The 24,652-nt window shown below is 39.0% G+C and overlaps 2 protein-coding genes across 8 annotated transcripts in view; both read right to left on the bottom strand.

Moving 5' to 3' along the window:
* Positions 1-2,593: 2,593 nt before the first annotated feature.
* nadka (NAD kinase a) lies at positions 2,594-19,447 on the bottom strand. 5 transcript variants are annotated; one of them, XM_026154273.2, is made up of 12 exons: positions 19,363-19,447; positions 17,747-17,923; positions 14,773-14,856; positions 7,075-7,204; positions 6,849-6,957; positions 6,660-6,745; positions 6,476-6,578; positions 6,189-6,331; positions 5,580-5,679; positions 3,570-3,727; positions 3,300-3,382; positions 2,594-2,890 (listed from the first exon to the last, which is right to left on the bottom strand). In XM_026154273.2, exons 1-12 carry the CDS (start codon positions 19,395-19,397, stop codon positions 2,743-2,745), a joined length of 1,356 nt encoding a protein of 451 aa, XP_026010058.1. In that variant the 5' UTR covers positions 19,398-19,447; the 3' UTR covers positions 2,594-2,742. The 5 variants fall into 5 exon arrangements, with proteins under 5 accessions (XP_026010058.1, XP_026010059.1, XP_026010060.1 ...); XM_026154274.2 differs by having other exon boundaries at positions 19,215-19,371; XM_026154275.2 differs by lacking the exon at positions 19,363-19,447 and adding an exon at positions 18,924-19,091.
* A 2,958-nt stretch (positions 19,448-22,405) lies between these two features.
* The window catches only part of LOC113013015 (guanine nucleotide-binding protein G(I)/G(S)/G(T) subunit beta-1-like), a 31,669-nt gene continuing 29,422 nt past the window's right edge, over positions 22,406-24,652 (bottom strand). For 2 of the 3 annotated variants that reach the window (XM_026153536.2, XM_026153538.2), the window contains exon 11: positions 23,583-24,612. The gene's annotated coding sequence lies outside the window, so the exon portion shown is untranslated. Of the gene's footprint in view, positions 24,613-24,652 lie in introns of all 3 variants that reach the window. The other variant, XM_026153537.2, reaches the window with a different exon arrangement.

The raw sequence follows: 24,652 nt of genomic DNA on the forward strand, positions 1-24,652 counted from the left end.
GGCAACTGGGCAAAGTAGCTATTTTAAATGGTTTCTTTAGGCTCCTTGTTGCTGGAAACGTCACAAAACAGAGCTATCGGGTGAAAACTTATAACTTGGCGTGATGTACTTGTGTACGTGTGTACTTAAACATTTTGGGGAAACTGGACAGGACGAAGGACAAAAAAGTGGCAGGACTTTAAAAATAAAATAAAATACTGATCTACAGCAGGTGAACATTATCTGAAAGTTACGTCCTTAAGAAAGAGGGGGGGAAAGTCAGCAAAGACCTGACACGGGACCAGCTGATCCATCTACTTCTCACTGAAGCCTGCACTTCACTCCATGGCGTTGGGGGATCTCGAGTACCATGTGACTCAGGACTGTACTTAAAGTAACTCTGTGCAAATGCCCGTGATTTTAATCATATAACTGGTTTCATTTGTCGAAGCACATGATCAGACGGTTGTTGGTTAACCCTGTTTATTAAATGTTTTGGGAAAAATATCAGACTCCATATTAGAAACATTAACAAGTGTACTCATACAAAATTCCCATTTACAAAAGTGAAAAGCACTTTGAGAGTTGACAATGCTTCACAGAAGGGTCGTCAAAGCCTGGTTATCTTACTGAACTTCGCGTGTGTGTTTTTAAACTGAGATTAAACAGTTCAGACCAACATTTGAAATAATTCTGCCACCGTCCACGTCAGAAATGACATTTTTCACTTTGTCCTGGAATGCATTTCAAGAGATATTTAACTCAGTTTGTACTTCTGTCCAATGACACCGTGCTAGAAATTCAGTTGGATGAGCAGAACTACTAAAAGCAGATTGGTCTTCATCAGTGAAACAGAATTTACAACCAAAGAATGTAAAAGAAAAAGTACTAAATAGATTTATTATCCATTAGTAATACATTAGAAACTGTTAATAAACACATGAACTTTACAAAATACATCTTATTCAAACATTACATTTATATACATACTCAAAGGTTTAAGGAATAATTAGCTGTTAGTGCTCGGGTGGTTTTTGTTTAGCGTTACAGATGAAAGCTATTCATCTTTTCACCCTGACACAGTTTGTTGAGCCAATTCACAACACATATATATTAACTTCCGGGCACTAAGCCCGAACAGACATGTAAGGCAGGCCACCTCAAAGTAATCACGAAAGGCAGCACAGGGGTAAACTGATAAGAACAGATCCAAAGTCTCACACACAGACCATTAAACCACCCACAGCCCACAGACATTGGTCTATAAAATATACTATGGCTTAAAGCACATTTTAAAAAGCAGACTTTAAAAATACAAAGTATGAAATACGAAGACTTCCAATCTGTGTTCTCTTAGCCTGGAATGGATACCGCCTCCTAGTGTTCACCCCGTGGTTGATAGTAGAGATATTACACAATGTAATAAATGACACAAACGAGTGACAATCAAGTGCTGTGAACAGCGCAGACAAACAGTCACAATGTGGTAACAATGAGAATGCACAAAAACACAAATCTGTGATTTTTGTTTTTGTTTTTAAAGTGTGGTGTAAACCTTGAAAAATATTACTTCTTTACATGAATGATACCAGTGTTTAAGGCACAGTCTGTAATGTTGTGTTGCTAGGTAGATGTACTTTAAATCTGCTCCTCCATGAGACGCAACTAAAAAAAAACTCTAAAAACAACATTTGCCTTTCATTGATAGCATTACATCCATATTTTTTTTTTTACCAGAGTTGGATCTTTCCTGGAAGGTGCAACTCTGCCGTCACCCCCACAGAGAGCTAGTTTTTACCCTGCCATCTGATTAAAAAGTGCTACGACACATCTGATAACCACCATCTGATAACCACAACTGACCTTTAAGTTTCAGTACAAGATCACTTCAAGTGTTGCATTTCCTTTTCATTTTTAGTCAAAACACTTTGTTAACAAGCTGAAGTTTCAACTTCAAGAAAGGAGAGGTTTTCACAGCATTCAGATCCTGGAGTAATAGTGGAACCAAACTCCATTCAAAAATCCATCGTTTTAAAAGTCTTACACACCTAATGTCCAGTGGGAACATTTGGGAAATTGTATTAATGCTTCAAAGTTCACAAAGAAAAAAAAAATTTATTTGGTTTAATTTTCTTTAACTAATGCTTTTAAAAATGCTCATTTGTTTTTATTTATTAAAGTCATATTTTGAATTTTAAGGGCATGTCGCAGCGTCCACATTTCAGCCAATTGCAGTCGTTACAGGAGCTTAGCTTTTTACTGTCGTGAACGAAATGTTTACCAAAAAACAAGAATGATGAAACAGTATTTTAGAAAGTAGGACTTAGTATTAGTTGTTTGTTTGTTTGTTTTTTTAATTAAAAGGACCTTGAATGCTTGTCCTTATTTTCTATCATATATGCACAGTGGTACACTGGTAGAGCTTCAAACTGCTCAGTCATTTTTTTCCTTCTAGTTTTGGGTATTTATGATGTCAGTGAGAACAGACAATCCCTAACCTTCTGTTTACAAAGCGCAGCCAATCAAAAGAAAGCTGTCTTCATGAGGGGGTGGGGGAACTAAAACTGTTGCCATGAAGGTGGATGAAATGAGGGGCTGTAGCAACCTCGTTTTACTGAAAACTATTATAACAGATTTTTTTATTTTTTTGAAGAGAGTTTGGTGAGACCTTCTATCCGTAAAAGATGGAAAAAAAAGAAAAAAAAATGGCACAGAGAACGGTCAAGCTAAAACCAAGACTTTAAGGAGACCCCGAAGAAGGCCTCAGAATTCCTCATCCTCTGAGCTGAGGTAGTTCTGCTTCTTCCTCACGTTCCAGTGTAAGCACTGGGCCAGGCTCTCGAACCAGTCATTAACCGGGTCCCGGAAGCAGATCGATGGAACGGGGAAGCAGGAAGTGGTGATGGTAATACTGGAGCAAGAATTGAAATGGGAAAAAAATAAATAAATAAATGAAAGGAGTTGTACTTTTTAAGGACTGAACAAGGAAAGAAAATGTTCATTGTTTGCAGTCTCAACAAAAGAGGTGTTGTCTTCAAACTTCCTTATAAAAAAAAAAAAAAGAAGAAGAAAACAGCAGGCACTTACTGAGGAATCCTGGCAGCTCTCTTCCAATAACCAGAAAGCTGATTATGTTTTTGCTGAGTTACATAAAGGAAGAAGCTGGATCGGACTCAGGAGACACTCATGGACTCAAGCCCATTAAGGCAGGTTGATAAGGTTACATAACAAAGCCTTTAAGTGTTGAGGCAGCTGCAGGGGCGTTAAACTTATCAAGTGTGTGTCTATGTCTATATCATGGCCTCGGCATCCAGACTAACCTGTCCCCGTGGCAGATCTCTTGTCTCTTTCGTCCATCAAACGACACCCATGCTGTGTTTCTGGCGTCACATGAGAGCATTATCTGAGAGGCAACGCAGAAAAAAAATGCAGAAGTCACAGAAAGAACATGCTTCATCTTTTGTGTGTGTGGCGTTACCGCTCAGATTCAAACGAGATCTACTTGTAAGACTTGCCTGTTTCTTGTTAAAACAAATAAATAATAGCAAATGCACGTGATGAATGAGCTTTTTTGGCAAGTTCGCCAGTACCTTGAGCTCCACCCCGGCCGGCACCACGATTGGTCTGAAGGAGAGAGAGTGCGGGCAGATGGGGGTGATCATGATGGCTGGGACGTTGGGATGGATCATGGAAGCTCCTGCTGCCACTGCGTACGCTGTGCTGCCTGTGGGTGTGGAGACTATCACACCTGAGTGGACAGAGATGCAAAAGCACATTTTCACTGAAGCCCAGGTACTTAATGCACTGAGCCATCAAAAGAGTGTAACGAAGGGCAAAGTTCAGCCTGCATCTCTGACTGACCGTCACCCCTTAATAATTCTTGTGCAGAAGAAGAACTTTGTGCAGAAGCTTCTAGACATTTTTCTTCCTAAAATAAAAAAGCCAAACCTTTGCAGTGACTCATGGATATCCTGAACACTTAAGAGTCCCAGAGAGCAGCCATTTGGCTTTTCTACCTTTAAAACCCACCATTTCTAATTCCATTGTTTTGATTCAAATTCCATTGTTTTCATTCAAATTCCGTTGTTTTCATTCAAATTCCGTTGTTTTCATTCAAATTCCATTGTTTTCATTCAAATTCCATTGTTTTCATTCAAATTCCATTGTTTTCATTCAAATTCCATTGTTTTCATTCAAATTCTGTTGTTTTGATTCAAATTCTGTTGTTTTCATTCAAATTCTGTTGTTTTCATTCAAATTCTGTTGTTTTCATTCAAATTCCATTGTTTTCATTCAAATTCCGTTGTTTTCATTCAAATTCTGTTGTTTTCATTCAAATTCCATTGTTTTCATTCAAATTCCATTGTTTTCATTCAAATTCCATTGTTTTCATTCAAATTCTGTTGTTTTCATTCAAATTCCATTGTTTTCATTCAAATTCTGTTGTTTTGATTCAAATTCTGTTGTTTTCATTCAAATTCCATTGTTTTCATTCAAATTCTGTTGTTTTGATTCAAATTCCGTTGTTTTGATTCAAATTCCATTGTTTTCATTCAAATTCCATTGTTTTCATTCAAATTCCATTGTTTTCATTCAAATTCCGTTGTTTTCATTCAAATTCTGTTGTTTTCATTCAAATTCTGTTGTTTTCATTCAAATTCCGTTGTTTTCATTCAAATTCTGTTGTTTTCATTCAAATTCTGTTGTTTTCATTCAAATTCTGTTGTTTTCATTCAAATTCCATTGTTTTCATTCAAATTCCATTGTTTTCATTCAAATTCTGTTGTTTTCATTCAAATTCTGTTGTTTTGATTCAAATTCCATTGTTTTCATTCAAATTCCATTGTTTTCATTCAAATTCTGTTGTTTTCATTCAAATTCCATTGTTTTCATTCAAATTCTGTTGTTTTCATTCAAATTCTGTTGTTTTGATTCAAATTCCATTGTTTTCATTCAAATTCCATTGTTTTCATTCAAATTCCATTGTTTTCATTCAAATTCTGTTGTTTTCATTCAAATTCCATTGTTTTCATTCAAATTCTGTTGTTTTCATTCAAATTCTGTTGTTTTGATTCAAATTCCATTGTTTTCATTCAAATTCCATTGTTTTCATTCAAATTCCATTGTTTTCATTCAAATTCTGTTGTTTTCATTCAAATTCTGTTGTTTTGATTCAAATTCCATTGTTTTCATTCAAATTCCATTGTTTTCATTCAAATTCCATTGTTTTCATTCAAATTCCATTGTTTTCATTCAAATTCTGTTGTTTTCATTCAAATTCCATTGTTTTCATTCAAATTCTGTTGTTTTCATTCAAATTCTGTTGTTTTCATTCAAATTCCATTGTTTTCATTCAAATTCCATTGTTTTCATTCAAATTCCATTGTTTTCATTCAAATTCCATTGTTTTCATTCAAATTCTGTTGTTTTCATTCAAATTCTGTTGTTTTCATTCAAATTCCGTTGTTTTCATTCTAATAAGCACATAGTGAAGCAAAACTGTTGTTAGCCTTATCAGCACGCAGCACTGATCTGATTTCACTGTCAGCACGCCCTGATTCTGGACGGCCTCGAAGTCTCCGCGCTCTCATGCCACTCACCATCTCCCTGCACCGTAGTAATGAGGTGTCCATCCAAGAACAGGTCTACGTTAGAGAGATAGGAGGAGGGTCCTCGGTCCACCACCACCTCATTCAGTACCTGCAGATTTGTGGGAGGGAGGAGAAAAAAAAAAAAGAAAGAAAAAAAAAAAAAAAAAAAAATAACACAATTCACACATCAAACGATTTTCAATTTGCCACAACCCCCATGTCTGCTGATATGATGTCACCCACTCGCACCACATTGTTGGATTTGTGCCAGTACAAATATTTGTCAGAAGCCATTAACCTCATACGTGCGGTCAGAGCTACATTTCGCTAATGACTCAGTTTGCTCCTGCCGCTCTTTAAACAGCAGGTTAACAGCCTGCAGGCGCCTTCTTTGAAGACGGCCGAGTCAGGACGAGCAAACTGCATTAGCGAGCCGTTTTGACCTATTTTTAGCGCGGGCTGAGGCTGCGAGGGGAGCTGGACCCTGCAGTTATGTGACAAAAACTTTTATCGGAGAACCAGAAGCTCTAACCTACAGGGGACAATCGTCTGTGAATCTGCATTCTGCAGCAGGAACAGTTTGAATGTCTATGTCCCAATGCGAGGTGGACACATTACCTGATACTGCATGGCTTTGCGGCTACTTTCAATGTCCCCGTTGGTCAAAATGATCCCCTTTTCGTCCACCCTGGACTTCTTTTCCCAGTTCTCTTTGAGCACCCGCACTTTCAAGCGACTTCTTAAGACAATGGCAGCGTTACCTGCAATCAGTACAAATGCTTTAAGCTTCCTTTACGGAAAATAACACACAAAAACTTTCAGCTACGCAAAAAGAATGGAAAGATTTGTACAAGTAGGTCATACAAACATGGAGGCTGAAAGACCAGTTAGAAAACATTCATTACCTTCAATAATTTGGTTGACCTGAGACTGGTAGTTTTCAAATTTGAATGGGGTCAGAAAGCCCAGGGAACCCAGGTGGAAGGACATGACTGGTGGAACGCTCTCCTACGATGGGAGGAGACGGTTATGTTTACAGCAGCAAAAGCAAAAACGCACAGAGTGCGGCGTGGGCAACCGGCTGAATACCTGGAAGAGCGAAGATGCGTACAGCAAAGTTCCATCTCCACCGAGACAGATTATAAAGTCTACACGGTTGGAGATGTCGTCGAGATCTAAGAGATATGTAGACAACAGCTCATTTAAATCTCTTATTTTAAAAAAAGAAAAGTTATAAACACTTCATGTAACTGGATCAGAGATGACTGGTGTCCCTACCTTCTCTGAAAGTGCAGAATTTCTTTGTAACGGCCGCAAAGTTTTCATCGCCTGAAATGGCTGGGTCCTCCAGGACTTTCTTTTCCACGTAAACAATCATGCTTTTCACCTAAATGACACACGACAATCGAGAGCCTGTTATTTTTACTGGACATGCGGTATAACATTAACACTCAGCAGCTTCCCACCAACAAACGCTGCCCCCCGCCCTTCGGTTTGTGGTTACCTCGGTGAGGAACCTGCAGAGCTCTTTGAAAGGCTGTAGCAGACTGGCATCTCGGATCTTCTTGATGACAAGGACACTTTTTGGTGGTTTGTTCCACGTCAGCCTCTGGCTGGCGGGATCCTGAATGTGCCTGAACAAAGAAACAGGTCCGAACAAAGACATCGTCACTTGGTGCAAAACGGCACCGAGCTGCATCACCGGCTTACGTAAAGGGCCTGGGACGTGAGCACCGAGATCTTAGTCAACACATCTTGTATCAGCTAACTGAAAATTCCTCTTGTTCATCGCCACCAAGGCTGCTCAGAACCTATCCAATTAGACATGTCGGCTTACTGTCTAGCTCTGCTGCCACACACTTGTGAATCTGTCTGCAGGGTTCTGACTCAACCCCATGATCATCTCGGTTATTAAAATCCTTACAAAACTGCAAAATATGCAAGAAAAAACAAACAAACATCTGATTAAAACGTTGAAGTAGAAACTAACAGGACGGATGAAACTCTCACAGGTTAAAAAGAGATAAGTCTGCTGACCTGAGTTAGTTACAGCTCTGCCATACATATTAGGAACTTAATGACTCTAGAATCAGCTGATTCTAGTTTCTGTACAAGCAGTTCCTATGCAAGAAGCTGGTTTTACAGCCCTGGAAATATATGCAATTAAAGTTACAGGAGTGGAAAGTCAGAAATTATTCAGGCTCCGTCACCAGTAGCATAACTGCACAGTCAAACATACTCATTATTTTTTATTTATTTTAAAAACACACTTTCATATAAGAGCTTTTTAAAATCCTTCCTTATTGATTTTAATCAAACCGCATCTACACATTTCAGTAAATCCTTTAATAAACGTTTGGATCAAACCACTAAAGCCACTTAAAATGCATGATACAATAGGAGTATTATGCACCGACCCAGCATTAGCTTTGAAACAAAATGAACATTAATTAGCTTAGCATCAGCATGACTTTTTGTGGGGTGTTGAGCCTCGTTACAGTCAGGTGGCTAAATTACCGAGAGGAATAGATTTTCACAGAACAACTTCTCCCTTATCTGTTATCAATAAAACTTCAACATTTCAATTTCAGCTGTAGAACGAGCATAGACCTCAGGAATGAAATAAAATCATGTGGCTATCCTGGTGCAAAAACTTCCAAAACTACTCATGACAAGACTTCAGCGCATTCATGGATACAGTTGGACATAATAATTATTAAGTAATGCATTAACCTACATGAGTATTTCTGTGAAATCAGCACTGAATGTGTGGGTGACCACAGGAATCAGACAAAGTACCAAATCATATCTGTGGTGCTGAAGTTGTTCCATCAGCCTGTAACGGTTCTTCCCTCCGTGAGTGTGTTGAGACCTTACATCTCTACATATAGTTTACAGCTTTCTGTCAACAGCAAATGCACATGACCTGCTATTTTTTTTTAATGCTAAAAATTTGGAAGTTGCAGCAACAACCACACTGACCCGCTTTTTCACTTCTTCTGAATCAATGTCACAGGAATCAACGCAATAGATTGACTCAACATCCTTAAAGCTTTAATCCTCACCCGAGGACATATTACATGCTTCTAAAACAGCTGCCACACTGTTAAAGCAACACACTCCGACTAACCCCATATGATAAAACAGTGACCAGTGTTTAAACCCCCCCCCCCCAAAAAACCCCCCACAGCAAACACACCTACGAAACTCCCACCATAACAGATGAAAAAGCAATGACACATTCAGTTCCCCTTTCTTTAAAAAACAAAAAAACCCTAAAATGACGTAAAGACAAAATACCCCCAAACTCAAAATTAGAACAATCACAGATTACTTACAAAGGCTGTGAGGGCTGGTACATTCTTTAAAACAAGAGGACTAGTTACATGTAGTAAAACATTTCGAATGATTTGGCTCTGACTGACCTGAACACACACACACACACACACACACACACACACACGTGTCCAAACATCTAAAACTGAGCAGTGCAGGCCTGCTTTTAAACACAATCACATGAGACAAAAGCAAAACTTCATTAGCATTTGAAGCAGCGACAAGCTGTGATCCATTCATGGACAGTTTCTCCTCTGACCACCTCAAAGCATGCTCAGCCTGACCTTCCCCTTTCAATCAGTAAGCCCGGCACACATAAACAACAACTTTTAAATGTTTATTTTTGTTACCGAGCCGCAAAAATAAAGTGGAATTCTCTGTCTAAACTTAAGAAGCAGTTTAATATTACCTACACTGCAGGTCACTGGAGTGCAACTCTCTGAACATCTGTCTGGCAGCGGTGGCATGCCAGTTAATATTTCACCTATTGAACATGTTCTCTCTGTTGAGAAAGACAGAAGATGCTAGAAAGCCTTCTCACCATTTCCAGACCCTGTTCTCGCTGTGGCTCGCAGGAGCGTCCTGCAGTACACACTGGTTGAACTTCATAACTGTACACATGTAACGGAGATGCTGCTTCAGGATGACTCAGCTGGAGAACGGGGCTCTGTCGTCGTGGCCCTTTCTGACAAAACAGTTCATTCCGCTTCTAACTACTTCCTTGAAAGCTGCACATTATAGCAGCTGAATCAGTTTGCTTCCTGAAGTCCAGTCGCGAGTCAGCCACCGGCAGTCTGAGAGGCTGGAAGTGTCTCCATGCGCTGAAAACAACTAACAACAACAAGCAGCAACGCCACCCCTGCTGATGGATCCTCTGTGGCTATATTTGGCCCAGCGAGGACTTAACACTAAACCTTCCTGTTGCATTCTGCTGCTGAATCAGACCTCTCACTCAATCTTAAAGTTGACTTCATCGCAGACTCCGCCCACTCTGCTGTACTGAACCCGCCCATTTCTGGGAAGGACCTTCCTTGTCAGACAGGTGTGATTATCTCAAACACTGAAACCACGCCGGTACAACTCGGAGCTCATAGACCTGGTACAATGCAATGAAAGGCCTCTTAGACCAATGGGCATGACAGATGACTAATGTGATCTGTCAGCTTAAGAAAGGAAACAATCAAACACATCAACAGAGCTTTTGTTAGGAAATTATGCAATTCTGGGTTATGATATTACACCAGGATCTATTTGAACTTCCTCATGCTCTACGGTAAGCAGAGAGAGACTTAAACAATATGGACTTTATTGAGAGGATAAACATTATAGCATAAAAATCACATTTCACACATGATATAATGGGAACCTACAGTGTGACTGTAACAGGAAACACAAATAAGTCACAAACCAAATAAGAAGTTGCCTTCAGACATTAGCTGTCCTTAGTCTCCCCGCTGACATTTTCACATCAGTGTACATTTATATAATTAGAAAAAACTGAGCTGAGTCAAAGTTTATGAATAGTACCTGCTGTAAAATATTTTTGGGGCATTTCTGGGAGTCCTTTAGAAAGTGATCATCCTCAATCTTCCACTAAAACCTAACATTACAGTAAATTTCTATGAAGCAAACAAACAAAAAACCCAACTAATTTGAACTCTTCTTATTCTCTGCACGCTTAATTTAGCCCGTTTTTGCAACAGATGCCCTTCCTGACAACCCTAAATGGATTTGTGTCTCCTCCCAAAATCACAAATGTGTAAATCACTACACCTGTTCACTGGTATGCTAGTAATGCACACTCTGTTTCTTATCTCTGCTTGTGTGAACTGCTCACGCTTGGTGCATCTCATTGGGCTTTACCTCAAAATAATATATTAAACATATTGTCACTACCATTGGGCCACTCTGGATAATTAAGTCGTTTTGATCACAAGGAATTAAACGTACTTGTAGATTTAATAAAAGGCCAGGTTTAATTTGGTTCAATTAAATCTCTACTTAGTGGGAAAAAAATTAACATAAGTTCTGATTATGTTTTAGCACATGTAGGCATGACATAAGCACTCTGTGTGCATTCAGCGGTACTTCGGATTTGACTACAGTTGCCTCAGCTCTCGTCTTTCAAGTGGAAGTCAACAAAGCAATGAGGCACAACACAGAACAAAGGGAGTAGCATGGCTGGTCTTCAGAACAATGCACTGTGAAGTTTTCAGGGTGTATTTAGGGTGTCGGGTATCAATGTGGCCACATGTGTCTGCAGTTCCCCGAAACAAGCCGACAATGAGTGAAACAAGGCTGCATCCATCTGCTTTGAGCACTCACAGCCTCACCCTTCCACAGAGTGTGACGTAAGAGGCGAGTTTCCAGTTAGGAAGGTCTAAACTGGTGCTGCTTTACCTTTAATCACATTTCCTTCTTCCTACTGCCCTAAAGCATAGCACCTACTGGTCACAGCAGCTGAGGGTCCACAGTAGGTGCAAACATTACACTTGTAAACACTGAATATGTGAAACCAGGTTATCCTGAAAAGAACTACAGTGCAGCCTTTGGAATAAAGATAGTCTGGTTTTGCTACTTTTAACCTGTCGAGCAGCTTTAAGGGAGCTAATCTGCCTGAACAAACGCAGACACTTATGTGATTGATCGAGTCAAGAGATCAACAGTTTGAATGTCAAGACTTTCCTAACTGCAGCACGATGAGTGATCTAGGGCACAATCAAATAAGGTGACTCGTGTATATGACAGTGATGCCACAGTGACTGTAAGAAACAAGTAGTGCTGACGCCTTGAACAACATTATCAAAATATGTTGGATTGCATGCTATCTTTTATGCAGAGAAACTACTGGATTCCTGTACATGAAAGTTGAAAAGGTGATTCCTTTGCAAATTGGTGAGCATCCAAGATTTGAGGAAACTTTGGCTTTTTAAAAAAAATGTATCAACAAAAAAAAATGACCAAGAGACTGACAGCAGAAAAGATGGACGTAACCACGGCGACATCACCCAATCTGAAGCCGTGACATGATCGGTCCTGCCGCCTTCATCTTTGGTTGCAAACAACAGGATGTGACAAAAAGGGGCAGGAATGACCACAAAGCTCCTACGCTTATTCGCTAATGGTTTGTGAGTGATCACCTTTTGGCCAGTGAGTGTGTAGATAACACTATTTTGAAACATAATGACAAGGATTTACAACAAACAGACTTCCTCTCTTTTTTTTTTTTCTTTTTTTTTTTTTGTAAATTGAGTGGGACGTTAAACAAGTGACCGAGCCCATAAACTCGCTAGGAAAGCGTTATGTTTTCCCACAGACGTCTATAGGACCACAAAGGTTTTTGCAGCCACAGCTATGACCATTTTTTGACCTTCAGGTAGAATGCAGGTTTAAGACATTTACACTCTGGCTGCTTTTTTTTTTTTTTTTTTTAATTACGGTTTATGCTTGTGTCCATGAAACCAGCCATTACCACAGGAACATAAGAAGAAAAAAAAGAAAAGCATGCTGTTGCAAGTTGTGTTACTAAATAGTCAATTAAAATAATTTTTAATGTTTATGGAGGCTCAGAAAGACACAACGGTCAAACGGTAACAGCTTAAACATAGTGAAAGTGTCACATAGCCAAGTAATTATAAAGTTCAGCAATGTGAAAGGGACCCATAACGCTTCTCTTATTCTGGGTATTTTGCTCAACACACAGGACACAAAGAACAGTGAAGCTGTTTTCAGCCACACGAGAAGAACTGAACAGAAATCGTTGTTGATATGCTCAATCTAAACAGTTGTAAAAGTCATTATTCGAACCTTCACGTTCCCTTCTTTCTATTTGACAACGCAACACAGCGTTCTTCGATGCTACACGTTATGTTTAAAGGTAGATGCGCAGCAGGACACTCACTTATCATCCAGACACGGCAACCAAGAAATTTATGAGGCCAAACAATCAAACACTCTTAAGTAGTCAAGGCACATGACCTTAAACCTCAAATAAAGCATGGAGTGATCTGAGGTTAAAATTAAAATAAAATAAAAGAATTAAAAAAAAAGAATTTCTCAAACCTGCAGCTAGTCTGCACTTTTTGCTTTTCTAAATTTGCATTTCACAGCACACTAAACCCAGCGTGCCTCTGACAGATTTGTCAGACAGATTCAAAAAAAGGAAAGCAGATGCGCTGATGTGATCCAATGTGTGATTATCACGAAGCACCCAACAGACTCATAAACACTAATAACCAAGCTCTGTTTAGAATGAAATCACTGATGACAAATTAATAAATGCCAACACAACAATGAAGAATGATGTTAGTGTAATGCTAAAGCTCATTTTGGATTCAAGGTTCCACTTTAAGCACTGAAACCGGCTGATAAAGACTAGACGTGAAGTACCAAACGATGTGCAACATGCTGCGTTTACACTTGGAAGTTACAAAAGAGGAAATTGGCACATTTACATGGAAGACTTGTTCTCATAAACTGATTATTTTAAAGAAGTGAATGATAATGATTTTTAAGCTGTGTTAACTAGTTTTACAGCAAAATTGCACTGGAGTTCAGAAACAATGGAGCATGTCAGTCATGACACCGACACATGCTTAACAGTATTTTTTCTACACTTGTTTCCTCATACTGGCGTGTCCTGCACAATGTGGACGGCTGATCAAGTTACTGATTAGTTAGTGTGCACATGGTCTTCAATCTTGTGCAGAACATTTAGCTAATCATTGTTAAAGGCGTTGGCTAAAAAATAAATATATATATATATATATATATATATATATATATATATATATATATATATATATATTCGGCACGTTGGAGTATGTGCTGCATGTGCACGCGTTCAACGACCTGAGCTCTGAGGAATTTACCTGCTTTTGAAGATCAGCATGAAAACAGCCTCAGAGCATCAAACTCAGCTCAGGCTTTATTCTAGATTTAAAGTAAAACCTGACTCGAAACATGGAAACCTAAAGTGACTGTGTATTAGCAGTCAGCTGTATTAGCCCTGCTTTGCTTGTGTTAAATCTGTCTTAAAGGATTAAAAACAGTTCTACTCTTTCATTTATTTTATTTTTTTTTATTTTTTTAACTGAACAGAAATGCATTTCTGTTTTTTGTTTAAAAAACAAAAACAGAAAAAAAAAATTGCTTTTTTAAGTGTAGAGTAGATCTATATGGGTCATTTAAAAAAAGAAAAGAGATCCAACAATAACTGAAATGAATGTGTACTTTATGACACTATGGTGTTGCTTTTATTATCAATACTGAGCCCACAGCACTTCCTTAGTGACAATCACTTATTTCAGATTATTTTTCTTTGTGCCTCTCCAAAAAAGGCCAGAAAAACAGACTCTGCTGCTAGCTTTAACTAGGCCTTAAAATCATCCAGATCTGAAAGGACTTGCAAAAGTTCAGATGGCACAAGTCTCACCGTGATGCTAAAAAGCTCCTTTATAGCCTTTAACGCTAATTTGACTGCAGCATTTAGACCCATTGTGCTACGAAAACTACACAAGACTGACATGCTAGATTAGCGTCAAAGTTAACTACAGGATTGCATAACTGAAGGTAAAAGAACTGGTCCAAAAGTTGACCACTCATGTCCTTATTGGCTATTGCAAATAAGGACATTAGCAACACTGCTCTTTTCTCTGCTCCAAAACCCTTTACAGGCCCAACCGGATTTCAAAGCAATGACACGATGCTTTGTTGTACAGGTGGGTTTTAGTGATGCAAAGACACACTAAACTCACTACTGTTCACTGTACAATGACTCACACTGAAACTAAAGCTTAGGAATGACTTCCAAAGGTGGACAACAATAAAAAAAATAAATTAAAAAAACTCTCCCTGTTTGACTTACATTACTGCATGTGGGTTCTGGAGCATGCATGCCTTGGGGCCGAATGTCGTCACAGGGCTCGGTCCATGAAGTGATTGAGTCCTCCTAAAAGACAGGATAAAAAAAAAAAAACATTCACATGTAAACACAGCAAGTAGTTGGGCAAGAACGCAAATGAAGACTCCAAGGCATTTTAAAATGATCTCATCTTACTCGAACTGCGCATAAGTTGACCCCACAACCTCTTCTACTGTCATCTGTTCGTTTACAGGAAACTGGAAGCTGAGCTCAAGACCAGATGATGTCACTCACCCTTTGATGCCGATGCTAGTCTCTAGAAATTCCCAAGTTACCAACTCTTTTTGTCAAAGTTTTCACCAAACAAATTACACTTTTAATTTCAGTTTTCAAGACAAAAAAAGAAGAAAAAAAAAAAGGGGAAGCGAAACAAAGGCTGTTGGAGACGTCTACAAAACAGAAGCGGAAGTTCAGAATTTACAGAATTCACAAATCAGCCGATATTTGCTTATTTTGTGTCTACTTAGCTTCGACACACCACTAGAGTCTCTATTTGTGTCACTGCGTCGATCTGGAAACCTTTCATTTGATAGGTGAAAGTGTAAACTGTGGCGCTACAGCCCAGTGCTTGAAATGTTCTTTGTTCAGATTTAGACTTTTTTGGGGCGTCTGTTTGTCGTAGGTGCAGCGTTAACAGTGCATCGGTGAAATTAAGCCCGACAAGCTGTTTTATAAGCCTTACTTATCCACTTACTTACTCTGGAGCTCACAGAAATCTGCTTTCTGCGCAGTGGAAAAAATGAAAATCTTAAGCACCTGTCTGTATTAGGCTTTGTTAACGCATTGTGACTGGAGTGTGGGGTCAAAAGGTCAGCGGTGGCATTCACTGACGGCGCAAACGCAGCCTTCATGCTGAATCACTCAATCAAATCCTCTTAGCCGTCTCACTCTGCGAATGCACCATCTGCCGTTTACGCGCTCTTAAAGCTGCACTGAACGATATTTTCATACAAACATGTAAAGAAACTAACGCGCAACGCCAGAGCCGCTGCTCACACTGACAAAAGCACTGACAGTTATCACCAAGTCTGCAACTCTACAGAGTCTGTTGCTGCTCTTGTTTCGCTCACTGCTTTGGTATTTGTCAGAACGCCAAAAAACTGGAGTCCAATGGGATGATGTGGAGAAAAGGCAAATGTTTTAAAGTGACAGCAGTTCGATCAACGATAAGCAGTCGTGAGCTTGTTTTAGGGTCATTTTTCCCCTCCAGTGGAGAAAAAACAAAAAGTAATGCAACTTTAAGACTTTTACATTCACCAAATGGGCAAAGGAAAAAAGAGAAGAGAAATAAAAAGATGAAGCTCTGACACTAAAGTACAAAAACAGAGTAAAGCTGTGTGTACTTTGGATTTGTGGTGGTAGCAACCAGAGAGCATAAAAAGTAAATGGCATTTAGTGACTTCAAGCAACTATGGGCAAAAAGACTGCTCAGGTCAGTCTCAGGTGAGAGACTGACGAGACTACCAATGAGACTTAAGCATATCGTTGATTGACATGTGACCAAACATAAGGCCAGGGGGACAGAATTGGCCTGGAAGGCTTTGGAAGATGCTTTACAGCTTTTCCTACTGACAAAGACCTCCACATGACCACTCATACCACACCAAACTAGTTAAGTGTTAGATAAACAATTAAATAATAGAAAGGTTCTCTATTATAGAAATCTATTTTTTTTTATAGTGGGTCCAAAAAAAATTCTGTGAATTAACCAAACCCGAGACTTGCTGCTAAAACTGTACTTGACCTCTGACTAAATGTTTAGTTAAAGGGCAGTTTCACTGGTCCGGCCCACTTGAGATCTAAATGAGCTGTATCTGACCCACGATGTAAAATGAGTTTGACATCCTTGCATTAGACGGTCACCTAGGTTACCAGAGCCTACAACGTCCCCAAGCAACCAGCTGTGTACGTAAGCTTTACTTCTGCGTAACTTCTCGAGCAATCTGAGAATGTATCAATATTTCAGTCCAGCACTGGATCACAGTGCAGGTGGAGTCACAACATTTTTTTAAAACTACTCCAACAGAAGATATTGTATTGCGTTGTATTAGTAAAATAATACACAGATACCAAACTGTGATCCGCTTATCGTAAGCTCTGGTCTTATTGTAAGCTTTTAACTAAACTCACGTTAGTTACTTTTCAGCCAAGGAGGTCCACTTCACTTTTTGCTTTGCTACAATGAAAAGGGTCCTTTCCCAATTAGGATAAATTCCTCCTAAATCTTAATGCTTCTGAAAAAAAAAAAAACCTTGCAACATGAACAGTTAGCAAACCAAAGAGGTGAAGTCAGATACCCACACAAATCCATTTCACAAAAGTCTCAGCTGCTGCAACTGTGATTGTGTCTCAACATTTTCCAATCTGCTTACAAGGTGGTAGCGCAGTAATGCAATCAGGTTAACCGATTGCATTACTGGACTATAGTCATGGCAACATGGACCATTTAAAAAAAAAGAAAAAAACATCTGGATGTTTCAGGCTGAACACTTGGCATCGTTACATGTAGCGGGCCTCTTCGTGGCTGTTTGTATCTGTGTATGTGTGTGACAGAGTTACTGCAAATTTAGTGAGAAGTAATGAATTAATATCTTGACCTTTATAGCAACGCTCTGTATGAAAGTGAGCTGACCAACTGGACAACAACTTAAAGCATATTGTAAATCCAGCAAGCCCTGGTTTGTTTGCTTAAAGGTTAGTCTGCACCAGGGTCACGTCTCTGATAAGCAGGAGGTTTTGACCAGTGAATCAGCAATTTTTCACTCACACTCACACGACCATAACCCTAAGGAAAGATAAAAACGAGGGGTTGAAGTTATAAGTAATACTGTTCTTCTGACTTTGCACTTTAAACATGGCTCATTACCACCTTAAAAAAAAAAGAAAATCAAGTTTCATGTGTGGACAACTGCTTTACCTGTATTCAAAGGAGGTGCTGGCTGAGGAAGTGCTCAAGCTGCGGACTTTTCTGTTTCTTCGAGTCAGGTTGCGGGCAGGCACCTCCCCTCCATCACAGGTGGAGCAGGAGTATGGGGCAGATTCCACTCGCACGTCCTTTCCGCCCTCCATCTCACACAGCCAGGCTGGAGGTAAACTGACATGACACAGCAATCTTTCATGAGTAGAGCGATCAGGTGTCACGCAAAGTGTGACACCTGATCTGTATCTGTATAATATACAGGATATAAACTGCGACAAAGGAATGAAAACTAAGTGACAATAAATGCTGGGCGATGACGCACAACTGTGTGAGGCTGGTCGAAGATGATTTTCAAAGCCTTTTGTTCAAGTTATTTTGAATGTGGGAAAAATACAACAGTATGTATGTTTCTCACAATCGGCTCAGAATCAAAAGAAATGTGCCAATTTATGTATTCATCCCCACTGACACCCAAAGAAAATGATCACACAAAAGAGCTGCTGAAATAACATTTAATCGCAGCCTTAACAGATACAGGGACTATAGCATAAGAACTTAAAAATAGACTATAGCTAGTAATATTTACCTAGTGAAAGAGCTGGCAAAGTTGCACACATAAAATATATTTGTTCTTCAATTGCTAAATGCCAATTTTTTTAATTTGCGCCCTCTCCCCTCAATCACACTCCTCCCATGAGGTGCATCAACAGCAATGAGTTTGTCCTGATCTGCTCACTCTGTTCATTAACACCCTAGCAACCATTAATCAGCTCAGCTGGCAGAAACAACCCCGGCTCAGTGTATTGGCTGCATGCGCCAAACTTCATGTAATAAAACCAGCTTTTGTACTGATGGTCCAAAAGAGGCAAAAACTTACAGAACATCATTCCAACTATTATATACATAAAGAAAACACGAGCGAGTCTACAGCTCGGGTCACATAAAATCTACTGACGCGCTCAAATATTTCTATTCATTTTATTTTACTTCTATCGATCTTACAGATTACATCTCCCAGTAACCGGCGTTCACCAAATTACATAAGGGTTAATATGCACTCTTTTCTAAGTCGGTATTAAATTGAAATAAAAGTTTTTGTCCAAACAGTAAAAACTTCAAGTTAAGCCAAAATTAAGCTTCAACTAAATTATATTGGCTAAAGTTTTTTCCTTACCGTCAGCCAGCTAGAGAAAAAGATGCAACCTAGCTTACACAGGTTAATGTTTATTTTGCGCTTAACAGCCTCGTCTTTGCGATTTATCACTTTTCTAATGGTCGAACTGTCCCGTGTGGTCTACAACAGGACCTCCACCGACTTGCCTGACTATATAAACGGATGAATGGTGGCGACCACAGATATATCACCGGTTAGGCAACTGAGCTAGTTCCCAAGCTAAGCTAGCAGTTAGCCGTCCTGATCACAGAGCGTCACATCATCCAGCTGCACGGCTACCTATTTACTCACAACGTCACGGGAGACGACGCAAATCTGGCGCGCGGCAAAATCCCGCAGGATCAGAACTTCACCATTATTATTCGCTTTGATAATAATATAGTTACACCATCTCACTACTCAGGAATCAACAATCGCCTCGCAACTTCCTCATACTGACCAGCCAATCACGGGCTCCCTCTGCGCCGACGTCATATTGGACTACCACTCCAGGCTACAGCACCACAGGTTATACAGCATTCAGATTATATTACAGGACCAAACTACATTGTAGGTAAAAAATTATACGGCAAAGACATAAAGTTATAGCTGCTGCATGAATTAAGGGATTATTTTGGATTAATGATTCCACTATAGCCTCCAGGTTTAAATTTCTATCACCCCTCTTAATGATTAAACCGCAAAATAACCTTTATTCCGCTTTATTCTGTTTCTTTCCATTAAACAGTACTGTGCGGGAAAAAACATCCCTCATTTCTTTTATATTTTCCTTACAAGGGACTAGACTCTCCTTGTCATTTTTGAAAATGGTCTTTAGCAATGGTTCTGGTCTTTCATGGTTTTTCTTTGGGCATTGCTTTTTTACTCATTTTCCAGTCCGAGTACCTCACCATTTTGACAGATGCTGATTTTTTGTTTTGTTTTTTAGCCATTTAACATTCATATAGTCATTCAGCAATAAAAAAAAAGCTACCTTACTTGAGGGATGTACCAGGTGATTCTCAATTAGCTATTATATGAAAAGTTAACATGCAGCATGGTGTGCATGGTGTCTTTAAAAGAACATAGGAAAGTGGACAAGTGGGAGAGAAATGATAATCCTTCAGCAAATGAACAGTGTCTAAAAGTTGTGTCTTTAACAAATAGAAAAATCCAATCTGGCAAAGGAGAAATGGTCTCGGTGGAAGGGTGGCTGTTAAGAATCCATTATTAAGGAAGTGAAACTGGGAGAAAAGACTTGATACAGAACAGAACAAAAGCCAGCCAACATCCAAACCAAAGCTTTGAATGTGCGTCAAGAATCCCATAGAATTCAGCCTATTCCTGAAGATTACTTAAAGAAATTACAAAAACGTATAATATTGACTTTCAAGCTCATTAGAATTGTACAAACTCCGGTTTTGCCTTATTTCCGTGTATGTTTGAAACATGTTTCAAAAATCGCTGCACCCATTTCCCATTTTCTTAGAAAAATATGAAGAAATGAGGTGTGGCTCAAGACTTTTGCACAAAAACAAAAAATAAAGAATACTGTGGCAATTGTTACACACTTCAGTGTGCTTCAGTCAATCAGTACAACTTTACAGAGGTGGGAAATAACGGAGTACAAATACTAGAATTCACATTACTTTACCTAACTTTATGTTACTTAGGTTTAACATGTTTGAGGGAAGTTTTTATTTCCATCAAACATCATTGAGCCTAAATGGAGGGAACAATAACACAGAAAAGACAATGCTGTTGGTGTAGCCATCCCCGGAGCTTATCACATATGCAGAGATAAAATACAAAAAACAACAACATATTATTTATGCATCATTCACAGCACTATACTTACCAGTGGCTAAAGTGGAGCCTGTGTTGTACTTCAGGATCTAGTTCGCACTACAGAGACACATGCTGCAGCAGGTCATTTCAAATGCAACATTTCTAACAGCTGGACAGATATCAGCACACACACAAGCCGTTTGTATGCAGTTTGACTCACGGTGTGTTGCCAGCTAAAGGTTCAGCTGCTGCATTTCCCAGGGAGCGAAAAGAAAGAAGCAAAGAAACCTCAGAGATGGAGAAAGATAAGAAAGACAGGATGGGAGGCAGAAGAAACGTTAGATTTAAAGGTAAGAACTGCTCAGTGACACCAGATTTAAAGATCATCATTTTAATCACATATTGGGTCCGTATATGATGGTAAGTTATGGTGTATAGCCTACTGTGTGTTATTCGAAGACTGAGCAGCTTAGTGCATATAAAGAGGTTGGCTCGCTGTACTGTGGTGAATTTAAAGTAAAGCACTGCTTTGGACTTAACACCACAGTGACTGTAGTGTTCATGGTCAGAGATTACATCAAGGGTACATCAAGTGTAGCAGAGATGAATTTAGATGTAAGCGATTAAGCTTCGATTCATTTACTGAATCTTTATACCAACTGTGTGCTGTGTAGTAAAAAGACAGTATAAACAGTATACCATGGAAATCAGCCAAGACAGCTTGTGAAACATTTGCTTTAATTCAGCTGTGTAAATCCACAAAGAGCAGTAAACCTCAGCAGCAACACACTTCAGCTGATCACAGCCTGTACACAAAGAAAATGCTGGAGATTACAACAGAAATTATTGTGGGGTGTGATTTTTTCCCCCCACCCTGAGCCACTACTTCCGATTTTAGATCCCCCCCTCCTCCCACGACTCTAGTAACAGGAAATACAGCGAATTTGAAAAAACAAAGCTCTTAAAAAAAAGTGATTTTACCCAAGAGGCTGAATCAGTACATTTTGATGTAGTGGTTTTTTTATCTTTATTTTTGCCACTTGTTTATCAAGTCCTACATGTCATCAGAAAGACCAGACTTGGTAATTTCTTTGGAGTTGTTACAGATGCGCTGACCATCTAGAAGGAAAGCTACTTGCTCATGGTCATGCATTCTCTGCCACATCCACACAAAATAATCTGTATTTGTATTTCAGATGTCTGCCCAGTAGAGGGCAGTAAACATCAAGGATTATTACCAAAGCATGTACATCATTAGAAAGGACTCTGATCATCCATCGGTGAAGCAGGGATCAGCAAGTGTGAGAATATACCGAGTAAGCAATATGCAAACTGCTAACACTGAGGGAAATGCTCTTTAGCAAGGCACGCCAGTTAAGATCGGCGTGTATAATTACGCTGATGTTTTCAGCAAGCGTGGACACGTATGCTGCTGTTACTCAAGCTGGGAAGTCAGTCTGCAATTTCATTTTTAGTCTTCACACTCATTCCGTAGAGTGGCACTACAAGAAGGTGCCTTTACACTCATTGTAAGTGCTGATGAACAAAAAGAGTTAAGTGAGTGCGTTAATGACTGTACAGAAGAGGCAGGCTGATTCAACAGTGGATAAGAAATTGTTTATTGACTTGAACATAATTACAAGGAAACCAAACAGTCTGCAACATTCTAGCTTCAGTGGGAAATGCTCTAAGTGAATCACACTCAACACAGTAGGTCATCTCAAACTGCTTTTTATTACATCTTAAATAACAGTACATTTTAATATAGTTTCTATCTTGCATCCAGCTTTCGGTTGTACACTGACTGACTTTAAAATTAAATACAAAAGGTGAAAAGGGAACAGTGGGGGTGCAGAGCTCTACAGTTATTTGATAGAGAAAGAGAGAAAAAGGAAAGGGAATTTAATTAATTTGTAATATTTTTTTTATTTTGTTTTATTTTTTGCCAACTCCAGGCCTAACGCACAATTACAGCACATTTTTTTTGTACAGAATGTCGCAGAGAAAAAAAACAGAATGGAAAAAATGTCACTACTGCTAAAGAAAGAGCGTTTGTTTACAAGAAGGGAACAACAGAAACTTCTGCCATTCAGATGCTGCAAGATTTTTTTTTCCCGTTTTTTTTTTTATTAAAGGACAGAAAAAACCTGTTATAAAATGTTTTCCTTTGTAAATGGAATTTCGTTTGCTACAGAAGGAATGAAAATTTTATTTTGTTCCATTGGAGATTGTGTATGTTTACGTGAATGAATGTACGTATGCATGTGTGTACAATTTAAACACTTACATTACTTTAATTTTTGTGGAATCCCTCCCAAGTATGGACCAAGTAACCGTTAATGTCGCAGGGTTTGCTTCTCGAGTGCATAGCTTTGACATTTTAGTTGAATCGTGTATGCACGGAGTAGCCAAAAACAAAGAGGAAAAAAAAAAGGAAAAAAGGAAAAAGAAAAATATAAATACCATCGTATTGATATATTCAACAGGTTATTTTCTCAAAGAAAAACATCAAAAGGACTTAATTTCATATGCACCTTTTAAGCAATTCTACAGCATGCGATTCTAAGAGATAACCCACCCATGGCAGACAACCAAAAAAATTTTTTTTTCGTTTTTAACTTAAAAAGTTTCAATATCATTATTTTCAAACATTGATTTATACAACATGTCATTCACAGAGTAGTAACTGCATTTCCAAGCACGGAATGGGCACCTCTGTTAAAAGAGAAAACGTCCGGATTGCAACCGGGCTAAAGTGGAGGTACTCTCTACCTGACCAAATCACATCACCGGTCCCAACCACGGGCAACAGAAACCAGGGGAAAAACAAAGGATAAGGAGGGGAGGGCATGAACAGAAAACAAACCAAAACAAAACGAGGGGCAGGGTGGATTATGATCTGATGGGTTAATCTTTATTCTACATTGTTGCCAGACAAAAAGGTGTAAGAATGGTTAAAATGTTTGGGTTTCTTTTTTTGTTGTTGTTGTTGTTTTCCGTTTTAAAAACGAGCATTCGTCATCATAAACAGCATGTGCTTGGTTAATTAACTTTTTTTCCTTTAGACAGTATATATGCAAAGTTTAATTTTTGTGCAAACAGATTTGTGGACTACACTGGGGTGTGGTGTGGGACAAACAAACAAACAAACAAACAAAAAAAAAAAAACCCAAACAAAAGACAGTAAAAGTATTACGGGGCTAAATATACAGAAGGGCCAGAAGTGGCTTTGAGGACTCCCTGTTGAAGCTGAATTCTCTCGCTTTGTTCTCCGGTGGGATAAAGCTGGATTTAAAATGACGCGATCTGGAGATTCTTTTATTTTTCCCAACTTAAAAACATTCTCTAAAAATGTGTAAAGACTAGGAAATAAAAGCTTTGATCCTCATTTTAAACATTAACTGACAGTTCACTGATCTACCTCTTCAACTAAACAGAAAAACAAAACAAAGAAACAAAAATAAACATGGTCAAAAAGCTATCAAAAGTTAGATCACTGCCATGTAATAACCTTCACTCAGACCTGTGCATAATGAGGACGCAGGACACATTTCGCTTGGTGATGGTGGTGGTGGCAGCGGTGGTAGGGTTTTTGTATTTTCAGTTATAACAATACCAGACCATGGTCGTAGGAGGAATGCACAATTTTCCCCTCAGTTCCACTCTGAAAGCACTAAATTCCCCAAGCTTTTTTTTTTTCCTTTCTTTTTTTGTAGCTTAATGAGTGACAGACAATTGTGCTCTTTTAAATGAGAAGGAGACAGAGAGAGAGAGAGAGAGAATTTTTGCCCTTGATAGTTTTTTGGAGGGGGTGTTTGGAGTCAGTATCATGGTGTGTTTTCGAAAAGATTGGATATGCAATAAAATTGAACATCGTGATGTTGGAATGGTCTTCCACTCAACTTTGGAGTCCGGATGCCATCTGGAAAAAACAAACATTTTATCGTTATTATTCTGCAAAG

The sequence above is a fragment of the Astatotilapia calliptera genome, chromosome 20, assembly GCF_964374335.1.
Source record: "Astatotilapia calliptera chromosome 20, fAstCal68.1, whole genome shotgun sequence".
Lineage (NCBI taxonomy): Eukaryota > Metazoa > Chordata > Actinopteri > Cichliformes > Cichlidae > Astatotilapia > Astatotilapia calliptera.

What these genes read in the sequence shown, in the direction of transcription:
- nadka (XM_026154273.2), bottom strand. Translation starts at nt 19,397, where the DNA reads ATGACGTCGGCGCAGAGGGAGCCCGTGATTGGCTG. An exon ending in AGGGAGCCCGTGATTGGCTG is followed by an intron (nt 17,924 to 19,362) that starts GTCAGTATGAGG and finishes GTGTCATGTCAG; the next exon opens with TTTACCTCCAGCCTGGCTGT. An exon ending in GGTCAACCAAATTATTGAAG is followed by an intron (nt 6,332 to 6,475) that starts GTAATGAATGTT and finishes TACTGATTGCAG; the next exon opens with GTAACGCTGCCATTGTCTTA.